Here is a 19,515-nt window from a genome sequence, read left to right as displayed (position 1 = left end):
GCGGGGGCGGCGCGCGGCGGTCCAGAGCTGGCCGGGGCCGCGGGGCCGCCGGGCCGGGCGGAGCAGCAGCAGCTACAGCCGCAGCCGCAGCCGCCGCCGCCGAGAGCCGCCGCGATGTCCTCCGTGGCCTCCTACGAGAGCCTGGTGCACGCCGTGTCCGGCGCTGTGGTGAGCGGGCGGGCGGGGGGCGCGGCGGGCGGCTGCCTTTGTTGGGCCGGGGAAGCGGCGCGGGCTCGGCGGAGCTGGAGGCCGGAGCCGCCGCCGAGCCGGCGGGAGCTGCCCCTCGGGAAGCCGGGCTGGCGCCTCTGGAGCCGGGCATCCCTTCAGCGGGGAGAATCTAAGCGCGGGCAGAGGGGCGGCACCTCAGCTGTATAACCCGAGCTCTGCGGTCCCTCAGCTGTATGATCCGAGAGCTGCCACGGCCTCGTAAGTGCTCGGAGTTGTGAAGGGTGAGGCAGCGCATCGGTGCTAATCAAAATGTAAGGCGAGCGCAGTGCAGCCAGAGGAGGTTTGTGTCGCTTACTGAATTTAATTTATCATGTGGCACATGTAAATTAAAAAGTCGCATTAGGTTATGTAGATATCCTAGTGTGCCCAACCCTTGGATTTTTGTTTTCAGAGTGCTAGCTCTAAATAGTAAATCAGCCTTCTTCTTCCAACAGATTAGGAATTTTAGTGCATGTAACATGTTGGATTGGGCATGCTGATGGATAGAAAGAACTTCTCATGTCGCCTGTAGGATGAAAGTTGCTCAATGATATTGAATGATAAACACTGGAATAGGCTGCCTAGGGAAGTCCTGGAGTTTCCCTCTCTGGGAACATTCAGAACCCATCTGGATGGATTCCCACCTGCTCTGGGTGACACTGCTTTAGGGGGGAGGTGGGGATGGTTGTACTGGGTCATCTCCAGAGGTCCTTTCCAACCCTGACAATTCAGTGATTCTGTTATAAAGGCTGATTCTAAAAGTAAAAACAAGACTTTAAGGGATGTTTTCGTTTGACTATAAATAAACACAAGATTTTTGTCTGCTCTTTAAATTGTTTTAAGTCTGCTTCTTTAAACATCAAAGGTAGTGGGGATTTTGTTTCCACTTTCAAAAAGTGGAGCTCTCTCAAGTGATCTCATCGTTGAAATACTACCCGTTTTCCTTTTGCTGGCTTCTGCAGAAGTCATTGATACTTTCTAGACCTTGCTGTTAGCTTCTCCGTTCAAATACTGGATTGGTGTTGTCAGGCTGTGCCCCTGGACAAAGTCTGTGGTGTGAACCAAGCTTACAAATCCGGCCATAAACTGAGAACTGTGTTGAACTAATGCATCAGATGTCAGATCACAACAAGATAACTTTTGTTTGTATTCTAATATACTGAAAATTCATATTCCATCTAGGCAACCTAGTTAAATTTTAGATGAAGGAATAGTTTTTGAACAGTAAAAAAAACCAACCACAAAACCCAGTGCTTGATTTCCTATGAACTTTAATTGAGTTGCATAAGTATTCTTTAACTGTGCATGTAGCTAAAACGTAAAATATAATCTTCCTGTTGCAAAAGCTGTAGGGATGAGAATTTTATGGGAGTATTATAGAGCAGTCAGGCTGCTTCATGGGCTGAATGGTTGCTGAAAAATAGCAGTTAAATTTTTTTATGCTTCATGTTTTTTTTGTTATTAGTATTTTTCATAAAGCCAAGCTTCAGGCTGTGGTTCTGCATGCATCTTCTTGGCAGCAGTCACCTCGGGCCATTTGTTCTGGCCATCTCTTGGCTACTGCACGGTTGTTTATTGAGTGCTGGGACTGATCAGTGAACTGATGGGACAGAAGAAGTAGCCCAGTGGAAAAAGTTGCTTTTCTGCCAGATTACTTTCTGTGTCTGCATCATTGTGTAGGTGCCCAGAAAGTTATGCAGCCAGATTGGAGGAGGCAGGGGTGCAAATACAGTTGACCAAGAGCCTGGAATTACATGAACCAGTCTGTACCTGTCCCTGTGATTATTCAGTGGTAATGTGACTTGGCAAACTACCAAGATCCAGTGCTGACAGGAGGTGGGGGGAAGGCTGACAGTGAAACCTCACCCTTCCAGTAGTGTAGGGTAATACATGGCAGCATCTGTTCTGCACTCAGTAATGTAGTTTTATCTGCTGGTCTCCATGCAGTTTAGCAAGGAATCTGAGTCCATCTTGAGGGCTTTTGCTGTTGGGGAGAGTACTAGTCCTGCTCATCCCTTTTTTCCTTTCCTCTAGCCATGAAATCTTGTCTTTTCCATATGATGCTTCTGGCAACCTCCTCATCATGTAGTGGAGTTGTTCCATTTATAAACCCAGGAGAAAAGTGACTTGGCTTTTCTATTTCCCTCAATTTAGCAAACGAAGGGGAGAGGTTACAAATTGTTTTTTATATGCATTGTACTGTTAGGTCAGTTTAGTTATCTCATGACATTCTCTTGAACTACAGTTCCATATAAGTTTGAAGCCAGTTTGACAGTCAAGCACTGGAACAGGCTGCTGACGGAGGTGGTCAGTGCCCCATGCCTGTCAGAGTTTGAGGCATTTAGGAAATGCACTTAGCATGCTTTAGCGTGGGTTCAGCAGGACTAGGTGATCATTGCAGGTCCCTTCCAACTCAAATAGATTATTCTGTGTCTTGTGGCCACACATCCATTGTGTCCTGTGTGATACTACCTGACTATTTCCTCATTGCCGTTTTCTGACTTTGAGTGCAAGTGTGTGTGTGTGTTCCTGCTGTGTGGTGCATTGCACTGAGACTAGGATCTCACTTTGGGAGGGTGGAAGCAGGTTAAATTGAGCAGGGGGAGGCTGGAAGTTGCAGTGATTGTGCAGTCTTGTTCTGTGCGTAGGTGTAACTGTGTTTTGAGGCTGTCTTCAAAATTGCGGTAATGCATTATTACTGCTCGTCAGGAGGAGTGTTGTGGCTGTTTCTGGCACTTTCTGTGCTGCACTATCCTTCCAACTGAGATACACTTTTTAGAAATTTTTAGTCAGATGGTTTCATTAATCCACTTGCTGTCCAGCTGGGTACGTGGTAGGTACTGAGAATGATACAGCACAGCACAAGTACGTGGGAGGACAGAATGAACTGGTTTGGCAACAGTCCAAACTAAATGTGCTAAAAGAACCAGGTAATTGTGGCCAAGCCTTAAATCTACTACGTAGTGTTATGAAAACTGGAGAAACTTAAGTCTGGTTAAGACATCAACCCAGAATTGTTTTAGTGTGGAAACACCACCAGAAAATTAATCCTCTGCTACTGGTTGTAGAGATAGGTCCAAGCAGCCTGCTGAGGAGCTGGAGTATTTCCAGAAGTAAATCTCACTTAAATGTATGGCATAAGACAGCTGTAGAAAAGCTCAAGTCACTTTGTGCACTGTACTTTAAATGCAGCATTGAGTAACTTGCTATATCCCAGCGCTTCCCACCATTTAAGCAGTTCTCACGGCTGCCAGTAGAAGAGGTGCCACAGCTTTAGCAGCCACCTGATGCATGGAAAACAGGTTAACACCAAGCCAGGGCCTTTTTGAGGCTAATAGGAGGTAGAGAAAATGCAATGTTTGTTTTCTGATGCCCACTAGATGAGCTTTCAGGCTTCAAAAACTTTCTCTTTTGGCAAAAAGCTTTTAGTGGTTTTAATTTTTGCTTGATCTAATGCAAGTGAAAACAAAACCCTCATTTATAAGTATGGGACAAAAATGCATTGTTATGTTTATTCCCTTTTTAAACTTGCTCAGCAGACTGGTTTGTGGGCAAGAAGTGGAGGATTACAGAGTCTAGCAGGCACAGTATAAGCAACTGATACACTATACAGCCAGTTTATTTTGTTTTTCAGGGCAGTATGACTGCAATGACTGTATTTTTTCCTTTGGATACAGCTAGGCTTAGACTTCAGGGTAAGTGTCAAAATCTAGTTTCTTTATACAATGACATTTCTGTTCATCATGGCCTGGGCACTTGTAAGGGTGGTTGTAGGGGGGGTGTTCTACATGACCAGGAGTTTTACTTGTGTCACAGTAACACCTTTTTTCCAGTTGAAGGTAATTCTTCCTTTTGAAAGTTGGGCAACCTTCTAATTAACTGAAAAGACTGTGTGCTCTGTGGCTTTTAAATTATTATCTAAGACCAAAGACAAAAACAAAGATGTGAGATTGCACAGATTGTATTTGTGTGTTGTTTTTGGCTGCTGAGAACACTTCAAAATGCAGGGGCAATATCATGAAAAACAAGTCTAGAATTATTCCAGAGGAGGTTTAAAGGGAAAAGTCAGGGTTAGAACTGGGATTAGGAATATCCAATGTTTTCAAAAATGCATCTGAGTATAAACTGTGTTGTTCTAAAACTCCATTTTCTAATCAAAAGGCAGTTTTTAGAACTATGACTAAAGCTCTTTTAAGAACTGGAGGGAGTCATCAGCCAGGTTGTCAGAAGTATCTGGTTGAGAAATGAACAGCTCTCAGTGCAGGAAGAGACTGCTTTGCTAAGGCTTAGTTGTTAGCAGATGAACTGTAGGAGATTGCTCTGCTACTGGTGCTAGTCTGCTGCCCAAGGAATAATTTTGAGAGCAGTTAGGCAGGCCCAATTCTAGCCCTCTACCTAAGGGGAACCTAATTTCAATTTATTATTAGGTACTGGTAATTACAGATACTCTGGAGCACAACAGAACCTGCCAGTCTGGGGAAGAATAAAAAAAGGAAGTAGTCTTACCTAGCAAATGAAAATAAGGAGAAATAGGGTATTTCTGTCCTTTATGAGGAAGAAGAAACATGCTTTTAGGGTATATTAAGAATTGCAATGACAAGGACTTAAAAAAGAGTGCTAGAAGTTTGAATCATCTAAAATCATCTTTTGCTTTCCAGTTGATGAGAAGCGGAAGTCAAAGACAACACCAGCAGTCCTTTTGGAAATAATCAAGGAAGAAGGCCTGTGAGTAGATACTAATTTTCTGTTTGTCATCATGTAGACAAGCTCTAAAACTCATTTGAATATGCTTTTAAAGTGGAACACGTAGCCTGTATCTGTCTGGACAGATTTTATTCTGAATTGAAATGTCTCCACACAGGTGTGATATGACTTGCATAATCTTATGTGTTCATCTTTAGCTAACTAGGATTAACTTTCTTGAGCACCTTATGCAATTGATCTGTTCAGTGATGTAACTGTGCCTTCATTAGTGAGGTAGCTGTGCCTCTTCAGAAATGCAAATGTTCTTTCATATACCTGATCAACCAGCTTTGTCTGCCTGGATTCTTGGGTGTGTCAATTTTTCAAAAACCAAGATGAAACTCCTGGACAACTGAGCTACTTTCAAGAGGAGAATTGATACATGTTTCCCAGTTGGAAGGTTTTTTTCTTCTCCTGGATATGTAGAAGTAAACAACACAGGGCACTTTGTTGGTGGGATTCCACGCCTATCTAGAAGCAGTTAACTTTCATCTGTGCTGAAAGTATTTGTAATAGTCTGAGCTGAGCCGGCTGGGAAAAAGTTTTATGCTTATCCTTGTTAGAAGTATTTTACTAACTAAATCCATGGAGCTCCTAAGTAGAATAGAGCTTCCAGGACATTAGAGCTGACAAAAGTTTAACTTGGCTCATAATGCTGTGTCACCTTTGAACTTGGGAAGTTGTATGCATGAGGAATTCTCTGCTGGCTGATTGCTCTTGCTCACATTACCCCATTTCCTCTGTCATGTGAGGGTGGCGAGTAAACTTCAATTTAAAAAATTAAGAAGTGAAAAAGAAAAATTAAGAAGTTAACGAAGGGGGAAAGATTGCAAAAGTGATCATCCTACTTTTCCTGTGAAAGAGAAAAATCAGTAGCTCTGGCAAGAGAGGAATATTACTTCTTCCAAAGGTTTTGGGAAGGCCTGGCAAACCAATGGTATTAATTTAGAGATGTGTCTGAAGTAACAAAAAAAGTCCAAACAACCATAAATACAGAATGTGATGTGAGATCATAAACATTTTGTTCACATTAGCTTGTGGAGTCTTGTCTCATTACCATACTTCTGTGAGACTGCTTCTCATCTAGATAAAGCAAATATGTTGAGGTAAAGGACTTCCTGCAGAAGGTTATCAAACAGCTTTCTTCCTTGCACTTCCATCCTTTTCTAGGTGATCTGAAAGGCATTCACTAGTGTACACCAAGTTTTTCTCAAGATTGCAGTGAATCATGGATGCTGCTACTGATAACTTAAGTCATTAAAATAAGCTCATGGGTTTTATTTTAGTTTCATGTTTTGTACTACAAGGTGTTTCATTTGAAAATCATCAGAAGTCGTTCTTAATAAATCAACCAAACCCAAATTAAGAGGACATGATCCCTAGAGGATGTTTCTCTCTTTTCCAGCACAGAAGAGATAGGTAATATAAGAATTGTTTTAATTTGGCTTATGAATAACTGCATAGTCAGTTAATTTGTAACTGTATGGTTAGCTAAGCCTGTAACTTCAGAAGCAGTTGTAACAATAAGGTGTATTCTCAGATACATGGCAAGGAGAAGCACTCAATGGATTTGAGATGAGAAAGCAGCATTTACATTTTAATAAAAGTCAGATGTGGTGTTTAGCAGCCTTGCATCTTTTACAGTATTATTGGAGATCCTTAAATTCTGTGTACACACAGTATTTTAATGAATTATAAAGAGCCTCCATAATTACTGCTGTTGGGGTGATTTTTTATGCTTTTAACATGATGTCAGCTCTCTACCTGTTCCGTGCAACTGCAGTGAAGGTGTGTATCATTATCTTTTTTTTGGATGTGTTATAGAACGTGCTGGGAATGTAGGACAGCTGTTGAAGTGTACCTGTTTTACAGGATCATCAGGCCTGTCAGAGAAGGGAGCTTTGTTAGTTGTTATGAAATCATTCCTAAATCAAGACAGGTTTAGGCGATATTCAGGTTTTCATCTGGGATTAATCTAGTTAAATTTAACTAGATAATGTCTTTTTCTTACTTACCTGGCTGATTTGCCCTAGATTTTAGAGTAAGGCATTTGTTAGAAATTCTTCCCACCTGTGTATCTTGTGTCCCCAGGTTGCATCTGTTGCAAATCTTTCCCAAGTAGAGTATGTGAATTTCAGTAACTAGTCTTCAATTTTTAAATTTTGTGCAAATCCAGATACTTATTTTCTTTACTCAGGAATTAAGTATGGTTTGTTACCATTGCTGATAAAGACATATTTAGTTTATACTTCCTGTAGTATACAGCATTGTAACTCTGGGATCCGCCACACATAAAATCAGCCAGATCAAATAAATACTTTGCTGATTCTTACTATGACTTTTTGTTCTTCATTAGGTTGGCACCATATCGAGGATGGTTCCCTGTTATCTCCAGCCTTTGCTGCTCCAATTTTGTTTATTTTTATACGTTTAATAGTCTTAAAGCGCTCTGGGTCAAAGGTCAGCATTCAACCACTGGAAAAGACTTGGTTCTTGGGGTTATTGCAGGTAATACTTAAAAATCTCCATTTTGTCAATAGTGTATTTTTTGGTATATTTTTTCTAGTGGTTTTCTCTATGAAGTCCTCTTGAGGCCACACTGAGTGCTCACACCTCGCAGACCTTCGTCTTTCTGAGTGCTCCTCTGTGTCATCCCTGCTTCCTAAGGAGAGGCATAAACCATTCCTGTTGTGAATTCTGGCACAAAGCACAGTGCTCTTGTGCCTTAGTATGATATTTGTGTCTGGTGTGGTGCTTATCAGGTACCTAAGCATCATCACTTAGATGCTGAGACAAGTGGCAGGGAGAGGTGATAGTTGGGGTTTTTTCCAGAGGAAAGATACATTCCAATTTTGAAATAATTTCAGGTATGGTAAAAAATTTTTAATGTAAGCATTTGGGTGTCCGTTTTCTGACTTGGTTTTGGGTTGTCACCTGAAAGGGACAGGAAGTTCTTAGATATATGCAAGTCCAGTGGGGCCATGTATTCTTTTTTAATCTGTCCTCTTATGTGGATACTGAAGTTCCTTCTTTGAAGGGATGGTAACATTCATGACTTTTCTAGCACATCCAGTGTGAAAAGTTACCACTGCGGCCTCTGTGTTTGCTAGTGATATTCTTCAGGGACTATTGCTCATGCAAATGCATAGAATCAAGCTTTAAAAAAAAAAAAAAAAAAAAAAGACAAACAAAAAACTGTAAAAAAGACCTCTGTGTTTGGATATTTTTTGGGGGTGGGGGAGGAGTTGGTAGTTTCTTGTACGTTCAGTGTAGGTATGATGACTGGCTGGATAGCTGGTGGAAGTAAGGAAGGAAATTCTTAAGTTGGCTATATGTCTGTGGTAAAAATCCATGTAAATATATTTTGGAGCAAAAGCTACAGGAATTAGGGTACAAATGATAATTTACTTTTCCCATCTACTATGTTGGTTTTTTTAGTTCTTCCTACCAGAAATTTCAGTAGCATGTGAATCAGGGGGGAAAAGGGGATAAGAAAACATTTGAAATCTTCTGTTTTGTGCTGATTTTCTTTGTGCTGTGTTTTGCATTAAGGAGTAGTGAATGTACTCCTGACCACGCCTCTCTGGGTAGTGAACACACGCCTGAAGCTGCAGGGAGCAAAATTCAGAAATGAAGACATTGTACCAACCAATTACAGAGGCATAATAGGTGAGTGCCTGTTGTTCTTTTCAGCCAAAGAGAAGTTCATGAAATGAAATGTATCATGGACTTTGAAGGCTTTTGTTCATGTAACTGCTTTCACCCTGTAATCTCTATGCTACTCTGTCACTTTGCAGTCATTGTGTATTACAGGAAACCGGACTTGGCCATTTGTGATGGTAATTAGGAGTTTGTAGTGTGCACTTCTGTAACTAAAATATCTTTTGCAAGGGCAGATATGTTGTCATACAGATAATGGAGCAGTGGTGAGCCCCATGAAGTGGTAGCTGGGAGTCTGAGTTTGGGTGGACAGTCTGAAAATTAAACTTCACTCGTATTAATCTCTTAATCACTCACATGTTCAGGCTGTCCTCCTTTTAAAACCATCTAACCAAATAAACATTACTGTTATTTTGACAAAGATTTCAGTGGAGTTTTATAAAACACTTTGAGTATTAGGCTTTAAGAGTAACTTCTCATATCTTTTATATTCAGAGTTTTGTACTCAAAATGTTAATGTTTTTATCCTCACCATTTGTCTCAGATGCCTTTCATCAGATTGTACGAGATGAAGGAGTCTTAGCTCTGTGGAATGGTACTTTCCCCTCCTTGCTGCTGGTCTTCAATCCTGCCATACAGTTTATGTTTTATGAAGGCTTTAAACGAAAACTTTTGAAAAAGCAGCTTCAAGTGAGTATGTTTTGAGGCCAGATGATGAACATGCTCTGTTGCAAGACAGGTTTTTTGATGTGCATCACTTGAACAAATTCAGAATGTAGGTTTGGTTTTGGTTCTTTGGTTTGGTATTTTCGAGTGATTTTTTTTGAATTAGTGTGTTTAAAAAGGAATCACCATCATAAAATGAGATGGGAATCTTTCATGTCCCTAGGGAAGAGATTCCTGTAATAAATTATTCTACTTGTAAAACTAAAACTGAACCTCTTGTCCACATTTATTTGCATTTGTTCACAGGTTTTGATTAAAAATAGAAATTTCAATTCTAATATATCTTTTATAAGTATTTACATACTGACTGTATTAAAGTCTACTTTTAACACTTTTGCAGTAAATAGCCTTTTTTTCTTGAAGACCTCCATTTTTCCATATAATTTTTCCAGGGATGGACACTAGATTTAAACATATCTTCTTGATTTTCTAAATAGAAGTATAATCACTTTTTCTCTTCTTTTTCCTTATTCTTTTTTCTTGTCTATATCAGATACAGAATCTCAGTTGAACTCCTGCTCCCTTTATGTTCCAGCAAACTGAAAAGCATTTGTATTACATTTTCAGATAATGCCATAACATATCTTTAAGATGGGGTGCTTTGCTGTTAATTTGTGATTTTAGAGTGCTAGATCATATCAATATGTTACCAAGCCATCTTGTTTTTCTCCAAGACATAGTGAGATTATTTTTACTGAGATTTTGCATCAATGAGGTTTGGGTCTTTTATTGTCTTTAGTTGATACTGCAGCTGTAGCAACCCATTTGTGCCTCATGGATCTATGCAGTTACATTATGCATTATACATTATACATTTTTTGAATGATGAGCTAGGCTTCCATCTGCATTGTTATTTTCTTGTTGGCTAATAACATGTGTTTATTTATTGTTTCTTTTAAATTACTTAGTTCCGCCTTAAATTAGGGTGTTTCTTTGTCCATGATCAGTGAATAGGGGAATTTTATTTTTTATTTTTTCAGCTAGGAATGGTAATTTTTATTTTGGAAAACATTTTTCTTCCTATTTGGTCGTTTCCTGGTTGGCCTAAATATATCAGGTTGACCTTTTTAACAATGTGCATGCGTGAGTGTATTTTTGATTGCAATCAATTTATTTTAGAATATATTTTGAGCATGTTTTGATATGGGTATCTACTTAATGTTCAGTGATTAATTCCCACTGTTAGACTGAGATTCAGTGTTATCAGCATAGGCTGTAACAATGTATTTGGTGCATCCTGGGGCAGTGTGTGCTTTGGTGCTGAGGATGGGTTTCAGCAGGGGTTCTTAACTAATAGGGGATGAGATTTTTAGCCTATGGCATTGAAACTAAAATTCTGCCTGGGAGTGTAGTGATTGTGTCTCAGAGTGATGCTCAAGGACTTTTTTTGCTGTCACCTTTTCATAAGCACTGTATGATTTTTTTGGTTTCACTGTTGCAAAAACTGAAGTGCTTATTGATTGATGGTATGTTTAAAACTTTCTTATCTTCTCTCTACTCTTGATGCTTTGAAGTGGTCTAATTGTATGGCCTCATATCAACCCTGTTTTAGTAGTCTGGTTATATTGAGAAATGCAAAAAACAGGTGGAAGTTACAAATTAAGTTAAGATGTGGGAAAGTGAGTTAGTTGAACCATAACCAACTCTTTAAAATGAGAAAACCCTGAGATTACATGAAATCTTTATTCCAAAGATCCTTACATAATCTGGTAGCAGGTACCAGTACAGAATCCCAAATACAAATGGGTAATTGGCTGTTTTGGTACTATGTGGAAGTAAATTTGTTCTTTATCTATTGAACAGCTCACATCTTTGGATGCTTTTGTCATTGGTGCAATAGCCAAAGCAGTTGCCACCACACTCACTTATCCTCTGCAGACAGTACAGTCAATTCTGCGGGTAAGTAATAATTTAATTTCATGGTAACTCTGACTTGTCTGTATCATGCAAGCCTTGTTCACATGGCTTGTTTTTACTTGTTTTAATGAACCCATTGTTTTGGGAGGCATTTTTCCCAATGTAGGTCCCTGATTAGAATGGCTCTCCTCCTTGGCTTTGACTGAGCTTGATATACTGGGGCACATTTATTTCAAATAGCTGGTAGGGTTGCCAGTGTATTGTATTGGTACAGTGTCTCACAGAAGCTAATGTACTGTACTGCTTTTAGGCACTACAAAAATGTACATTTACTTCTTGAAATATAAATGGAGAATGTGTCAGTTGGAAAGTTAAAATTAAATCTTCTAAAACCAGTCTGTTTCCAGATGACCTATGGTAATTATAAAAAACCAAAATTCTATTCATAGGTTTTGTTGTTCAGATGGTGGTCTGACCTTGTCAGTGTCCAGAATGTGATTCATCAGGGGAAGCTGAGTTCCCTCAAAAATATCTTTACCCACTTGCCTGGCCAAGTAGGCTAATTGTAGTAGTAATAGAAAGACTTGCATTTATTCTTACTTGCAATTTGTATATGTGCTGGATAATGCTGCTGCCTTCAGAGTGTACCAATATTGTTGTAATATTGACACAAAACAAAACTGGGGAGTAGGAAGGAAGGAAGAGACCTGGCCATGCATAAGCATATTGTACTTAGATTTCTATGCTTTAAACTCTGTATCAGTTAAATATTACTAAGTGTTTCCACATAAAATACATTTTCTGAAGGAGGAGCCTTAACTTGCCTATACAGTAAAACCATTGTGTATGTTCTAAAACTTGGACAAATTTGGAGAATGAATTGAATTACTGAAAACAAGCCTTCCATGCTAAGAGTATCACTTTTCACACTTCTCTAATAGTGGAATTTTCATGTTAATTGTTGATCTGGTAAAAGTAATTTTCAAGCAAGTTTTATAGTAATTTGTAACTGTCTAATTAGAGTGGAATAAATGTATCTTGATTTTTCATAACCTGTGAAAAGATAGTTAGGGTGCTATATTTCACAGCAAGAGAACTTGAATATGCTTACTGTTTAATTTTGTCAGCAGTCATCTTTTCTGAAGTTTTCATAATTTTTGATCAGCTGAACTAGTGCTTTCTTTCAATGCCTTATTCTGTTTTAACAGCCTGGTCACATTTCTGTAGTAGCTAAACCAGTAACACAGACTTCTGTTACTGCAGTGGCAGATACAGAAAAGCATTTAAGAAAAATAGCTCTGTTTCGATAAGTTGCAGCATCAGTCTGTTTTTAATTTGTGATGCTCCTGTTTTCTCCTGGTGTGAAGGAGATATGGAAGGAAAGTTGGAGTGCTCTGTTTTAGCCTGAGCATTGCACAGCAGTGCAGTTTTTGTGGGGCTGCAGCCACAGAACAGCTTCAGCCCTCATTCCTTTCCATGATTCCCAGAGAAGTGGTTACAGTCTTGAGGAGTCATATTTTTTCTGTCTCCTTTCAGCTTTTTGAACAAAATTTTTCTGACACTCAATGACAGTGTAAAAAGAAAAAAGCAAAAAAAAAAATCCAATGCCCGTCCATCCTCTCCCTGTCATGATGGGGAACACAAGGACCTTGTCTCTAGTTCTGCAGTCACTAGGGGTTATTTCTGTCTCTTTGCTCTATGAAAGAATAGCCAGGAGCCCTGAGCACATCTGCCAAGGACAGCAGAAATGTGTGTCTGTGACATCTGTGCTGTCCAGTTCAGACTTGCTCTACTTTGTGATGTGTTTTCTAAAGTCGGTATTGTTCTAGTTCTTGAAGTTTCTGTCACTCACACTAAGAGATGTTAAAAAAAGATTGAGTAAAGGCTTAGTATTTTCAGAACTAATATTCTGCATAAAAAAAAATATACAGTTGCAGGTGTTTTTACAAACAATTTTAGCAGATTTGCACACAACCTAATATAAGCTCAATATAATTCATATAAACTTACATATTATAACTAAGTTCTCTCATCAAAGTAGTACAGGACTTTTTCTTTTTTTTTAAACATTAAAGCTTTAGAAACCTAGTCTTTATTGGAAGTTATTAGGGTTCTTTATAATAAAGTCTTTGCTTTCAACTCTTTGGCATAGTTCTCTTATTACTGTCATATGACAGTAATGAATAGTTATCCTGTGTAATTGACAGTGATAGCTTCCAGCTTTGCTGTTTGGTCTGTCCTTCTCCCAGTCATTAAAATTATGTGACATTGGTGTTATTCATTATGCAGTGAAACTGTTCTTTAGCCTGTGTCAGTAAAGAGGAGATAAATTAAATTGCCTCTGGAGGTACCGCAATACCAGTAATGTTCTCAGTGATCCCAGATGAAAAAGTTGTCTTTAAAACTGAAGTCTCTTTTTCTCTGTCATAGAGAATGCTAATCTCTTTGGGAAATCTGCAGTAAAAACTGAAGTGTTAACATCCTAGTGAAAAATTAATAGTTTTCTTCTCTCTTGATGAACCTTTGTTTGTAGTACTGAAATTGTCCAGTGGTGGAGAAAAGAGGAGAATGAGTCACCTAATGGTGTAGTGTGGAAGCCTATGAGTGATCTGGGCCATGACTGACACTGTAACTTGGAACCTAGTTTGTATTTTGAGGGGGGCTTGTCTGAATCTTTGACAATAATTCTTAACATTGTTTTGTCAATATCAGATGGGTGGTTGCTGATGAGAAGATTGTGGATTTTGAGTACATATTTACCTAATAACAGAAGATTTCCACTAGGATTCTGTTGCTGCTATTTCCACCCAAGTTAGTAAGACACATAGTAAAGGAATCTGTATCATCCTAGCATTCTCTTAAAATTTCTGCGCTGCCTAAATCAGCTGGTATATTTTACCTACTGTCAATAGTAATTTTTTACACCTAAGAAATAGCAGGTGCCTGAGCACGTTCTGGGAAAAAACTCATCCAACATGCAGTTGCTCAAGTTCACCTTTCTTAGTACAGAAGCTTAATACAGTCTTCAAAAGCTTTTAGGCTATGCTGTTACAAATACAAATGTGCCAACTCCTGTATATTAATAATTCATTGTTACACCTTGCTGACAGTACTATCAACTTGTATCAGATAAAAGTATCAATGAATGCTGGAAAAGGAGTTGCTGAAATTGCTAGTTTAATTCTACAGCAGCAGCTTTCATGCCTACTGAAAACCAGCTTGAGGATAAGCAAGTGCAGTGAGTAAAAGAGAAATATTATTTATGCCAGTTAGGTGGATCAAACAATTTCGAATTCTTCCACAGCAGTTCACACAGAAATGCTTGAGGACCATTGCTGGGCAGATAAATTTTTTGTTCAACTATGCAGTCTCAATGTAGTAATGATATGCAGATGTGTGAGGCTCTGAATCTTTTTGAAGTGAAAGCTGAGAAAGCCAGAAAGAACTTGCTTTGAGTGTCATATTCCTACTAAGACTCTGCAAATTATGCTTTTGAGATCTTGAAAACTGCTTCCTCCAGAGCAACTGAAAGAGAGGAAATATTTGTTAGAATACATCTTATAAAACCAAGCTAAATTACAGTAGTATGTACAGTTTTGAAGCTTGCAGTGTGAGCTTTGGCCTCTGTTCTCTGCTGGTGGTCATAGAAAGTAGAAAATGTTTAAAGAGGTTTAGGGTAGGTTCTCCAGATTTCATGCATGTATGATGTTCTCTGCCAAGCACAGTGGGGAAATAGTACAGCAAAATACTCTTCCTTTTTTTCAGTTTGGACGTCACAGGTTGAACCCAGAGAACCGAACACTGGGCAGTCTTAGAAATGTTCTTTACCTTCTTCAACAGAGAGTGAGGTGAGCTGTCCCATTTTATTTCTCCCACCATGGTAGAGAAGACTTGAATATTACTAATATTTTGAAAATGTTGCTGGATCTGGATTTTGTTTCCATTTGCCTCCCTTAAACTTGACATTTGAGTCAACCTGGTTTTTATAATATATTGTAGAGTAAGCCCACAAACCCAGTTTCTCCTAAATGTCTGTACAGTAGGTGACATCAAGGATATATAAGGATACATATGGATACGAGTTCATTTCATCTCTCAACTTGAAGAGAAACAGATGTCTTGCACAAAAGACCTTACATTTCTGCAGATTTTTTTCTTTAAAATATTATTAAGCATAGCTGGCTCAAGATCAAGAATGGGTTTAAGATTTCTGCAGTTGTCATTAACTTGTGATATTGATTCTTCTCTGTAGTGTACTGATTTAAATACAGAAAGCTGTTAATACTTGTTTTCTTGTTTGGTTTTTTTCTCCTCCTTAGGCGTTTTGGATTAGTGGGACTCTACAAAGGCCTTGAAGCAAAGCTCCTGCAGACAGTCCTTACTGCTGCTCTTATGTTTCTGGTGTATGAGAAACTGACTGCAGCAACCTTCACAGTCATGGGATTAAAGCACTCACGCAAACATTGAAAAGGAACCTATGCCAAAGATTCTGGGGTCTAGAAAACACATTCCATTTCTGAGATCTGGCTGGGTAGCAAAGGGTCCTCACTTTCTCTGCTCCTCTTTTTAGCCACCTTTGTCTCCAGTGTTTGGAGAAATCTGGAATATGCTCTATAGGACTGTTGCCATGAATTCAGGGATAGCCCATTCCCTATTGTTATGTGTACTCACTGTTAAGAGAAAAAACCCAGAGACTTATTTAAGCACTTGACATGAAATTTAAACTATTATGTGATTTGGTTATTTGGTTGATATTCTTGGTGGGAATCTCTCACTATGCTTTCTTCTTTGCCCTCAAATTGTCCTCTACTATTCTTGTATCTTTACCTTCTGTCAGCAGCTGGTGGGGCTGGTTTTGTGTTATTTTCTTTGACCTGTTTTTGTCACTTCATATTTGGTTCATTAAAATAATTCATAAAGAGTAACATTTTTGGCATGGTTTTCCTTTACCTTCAAGTATGTTTGTGGCAGGGGATCTGATGTTGCCCCAAATACCTGGTGAGCTCTCTGAACTCCTGGAATAGATATTATAAGTGAGTGTGCAATCTTGTCTTTTTGAATCCAGCAATTTTGAATCTTGAAAATTTGGAATGCAGATACTGGCTAGATAGGAGAAAGATAACCTCTTGCTTTTTCAAGCTGAGTCCCTCAAGTTGCCTCAAAAAAATGGGCTTGCTACAGAAATATGTGAAGTTTTGTGACTCTGTTCCTTGTGATAATATATGAATTCACACCATGTTCTTATGCAGACAAGAGGCACTGCCCTATGCTATACCAGCTCAAAAATGTTCTTTCTTTGTTTTTCCACTGATATTACCGGACCATAAAGCCTAAAAATCATAACTGTTGTCCTAGTTAAGGTATATGTATGTTCTTTTTGCATAGTTTTGGTCCATGTTCATAGAACCTAAAGTTAAATTGTGCTTTGTCCATTGTTAAGGTGGCAGTAGGATTGTTCTGAAGAACGGTTTTCTGTTTGGAATATTGAAAACTTTCATGGCAGTTTTAACACCAAGAATGTCTGGGAGAAGACACTTGAATGCTGCTGGAAATATGTTATGGAATTGCAAAATGGCACGTGTTTTTGGAGTCTGAATTGAGTCAGTTTTAAGAATGAAACTGTAAAATAATTCTGCAGGTAATGCCTTTTGAACAAGAATAAGTTCCTTTACACCAGTTGCTTCTTTTAAGAGTATTGGGGGTATCTATAAAGAAGAATGCACTTAATTCAATGCTGGTTGATTTTCAGTCCAAGTAGAATTTACATAGACAAATAAGAATACAGGAGTGCAATGAGCTGTAATTATACTTTGTTAAAGGATGAAAATGAAAGACTGGAGACCTCATCACTAGAAAAGAATGAATCACAATTCTGAAAATTTCAGTGAAAATACTTTTTTTACTGAAATGAGATGCCCTGTGGAAAAGTAGTCTGCTGTCTTTTGGGTGTTTTAAATAAGAAATTTGGAATCAGTAGTGTGGCTCTTGATAAGCTACCTCACCTCAAAATTCCTGCTGTCAGAATCATTGTGGGAAAGCCAAGAGGTTCTCATGCCAGTCTGGCTGAATTCTGCCTGGCTGCCAGGAGCTGGAGTTCAGCACCTTGGATCTTTCTGGTCTGTGGCATGAAGGAGCAATTCCTGCAGAAATATTTTTCTGGTTGCTCTACCTGTAAGATGAAAGTAAATGCTTGCTTAGCATCTACTAGCCAAAAAATACTTGGCTACCTGCCAGCGTGGATTCAAAGGGATAAAGTATTTCTTTTTTGCAAAAAAGCTGAATACAGAAACCCATGTAAAAGTGTGCTGGCCTTGGCTGTGTCTGTGTTACCATTAAGCCTGGAACAGACATTTTGCCCTAAACTCTCTACTTGGCTCTGCTGACGAATTATAGTGAAACAGTTTCATAAAGGAATGAAAGCAAAAGCAACTGAAGTTGGGAGCATCTCCAGTCTTCTTTTAATGGTAGACCTGTGGCATTTAAACTTTTTTTGCTTCTGCATTCTCCAGTACTGTTTTAGACATTAGACTGAAATAACGGAAAAATTACTTAACCTTGTGTGACTCAGCCAAAATGCAGATGTTTGAGGAATTGTTAAGTCATTTGTTCAATTGGCAGGCAAACATTAATGTTGCAGCTGGTATCTCTACCTAAGTTTTCTCAAATGTAGTTTGAGCAGATGATGACATTTCTGCCAGACTGCCTAAAACTATTTTGGGCTTCAAAGGTTGGTGAATATTTCTGACATTAAAAAGTTCATAATTTATCAAAGCAAACTATGAAAGACTATTTTTAGTCTTGGTACTGGTACTTGGTATTTTTAATCCTTGGTGGATAAATGCTGTCCAGAAATGAGAATGAAATAATTTTAATCTATTTTAAAATGCATTTACATAAATTGTCATTTCCTGCTGTCCTCCTCGTAAGCAAATAACAGCTTCAGGGGGTAGTGCAGAGACATAATTCAGATAATCTGGCTCTGTAGATTTGTCATTTCACTGGAGAAAAATAGTAGGAGAACTAATGACATATTTCCCATCAAACAGCACAAAACATACAAGTATTCCTTTAGATACAGGTGGCTCCTAATGGACATGGTTGTGGCAGTTGAAGCTGGAGATGGAACATGGAGGCAGAATATGAAGTGGTGTGGCAGAAGCTGCTCTAGGCACAAGTACCTGCAGTGACAGCCTTGGCTGCCAGTGCTCTGCACTTCTGCTCTGCAGTCAGTAGTAACTCTGTGTTCCACCAAAAAATTGTGTGAATTCATTTCTAGAGAACTTAACAGAAAATATTTTCATCTTCAGGTGAAAAACAGATCTTCTCCCTATATTTTTAATACTGTTTTTGAGAGAAGAGAGAAAGGAAAGATGATTACAAAAGGCAGCAGCAGAGAGGATCGTCTGTCTTAGCCGAGTTCCGTCATGGGTAATTCTGTCCTTGGCTCAGTTTAGGAGATTTAAATTTAATCCTGTGCTCTTCTTTCTCTCCACCCCACACTTTGAAGGTAGGAAGAAGCCCCTGTAGGATCTTAGAGATTTCAGAACAAGTGGCTTCTCAGGTATCTGTGATGTTTGGGATGAATTCTGCTCCAGTTTGTATTCCAAGCCATGTTTCTTGTGATTGTAGGTTGCCTGCATGGTAGGGCAGTATTTAACACATTTTAGCTTATTCATTAATGTTATTAATGTATATATATATATGTTTTGGATATATATATATATATATATATATATATCTCAGTATATCATGTAATAGAAATGCTATTCACTAAGCCTCACTTAGGAGGATGACAACTGATAGGGTATAACATGTTCTTTTTGTCTTATGTAATGTTAAATTGCTGGGTATTTGCTGTCAGAGCTGACTGTATTTTGCTGGAAGAGTCTGTCCATAAAACGATTTTCTGGCTGCGCTGAAGAAAGTTATTAAAACCTGAAAGCTGGTGCATGCCCTTTGTGGGAGGAAAACCAGGATTTACCTCTGGTCTGACCAAGAGGAATAAAGCGCGCTGCACTGCTGCACTGCAGAGCTTCCTGTCCAGATTAATCCTTCTTTACATGTCTTTCTGCTCACCTGCTGAGGATGGAAAAGGGGGAGTGCTGAAGTGCTGACCCTGCTCCTTAATGGACTTTTGTAGTAAAGACAGGTAAACACAGTCCATGCAGAATAAAAAACACATGAACTTCCACAACTGGGATATTCCTTGCACGGGCATCTTGAAAAAAGTATTCATTGCCACCAATGGAGTTATTTTTACACCACATGTCAAAAACATTTCTCAGCTGGTGAGCATGCAGGAGAGCACAAGAGAGAGGGAGC

General features: G+C 39.0%; 1 protein-coding gene across 1 annotated transcript; it reads left to right on the top strand.

Annotated features, from left to right (window-relative positions):
• Positions 1–3: 3 nt before the first annotated feature.
• SLC25A17 (solute carrier family 25 member 17) lies at positions 4–16,118 on the top strand. The gene is made up of 9 exons (XM_056481813.1): positions 4–168; positions 3,842–3,902; positions 4,866–4,932; positions 7,307–7,458; positions 8,503–8,619; positions 9,155–9,300; positions 11,140–11,235; positions 14,959–15,041; positions 15,513–16,118. The coding sequence occupies exons 1-9, from the start codon at positions 115–117 to the stop codon at positions 15,658–15,660; spliced, it is 924 nt and encodes a 307-aa protein (XP_056337788.1). The 5' UTR covers positions 4–114; the 3' UTR covers positions 15,661–16,118.
• Positions 16,119–19,515: the final 3,397 nt, after the last annotated feature.

Source organism: Oenanthe melanoleuca, chromosome 1A, assembly GCF_029582105.1.
Source record: "Oenanthe melanoleuca isolate GR-GAL-2019-014 chromosome 1A, OMel1.0, whole genome shotgun sequence".
In the NCBI taxonomy this organism is placed as follows: Eukaryota; Metazoa; Chordata; class Aves; order Passeriformes; family Muscicapidae; genus Oenanthe; species Oenanthe melanoleuca.
Note: the sequence above shows the minus strand (reverse complement) of the source record. Positions and strands in the feature narration are given on the sequence as shown.

Bases quoted from the DNA above. Each gene is read 5' to 3' on its own strand.
- SLC25A17 (XM_056481813.1), top strand. From the start codon at position 115: ATGTCCTCCGTGGCCTCCTACGAGAGCCTGGTGCACGCCGTGTCCGGC. The intron at 169-3,841 runs GTGAGCGGGCGG...TTTGTTTTTCAG, and splicing joins ACGCCGTGTCCGGCGCTGTG to GGCAGTATGACTGCAATGAC. The intron at 8,620-9,154 runs GTGAGTGCCTGT...CATTTGTCTCAG, and splicing joins CAATTACAGAGGCATAATAG to ATGCCTTTCATCAGATTGTA.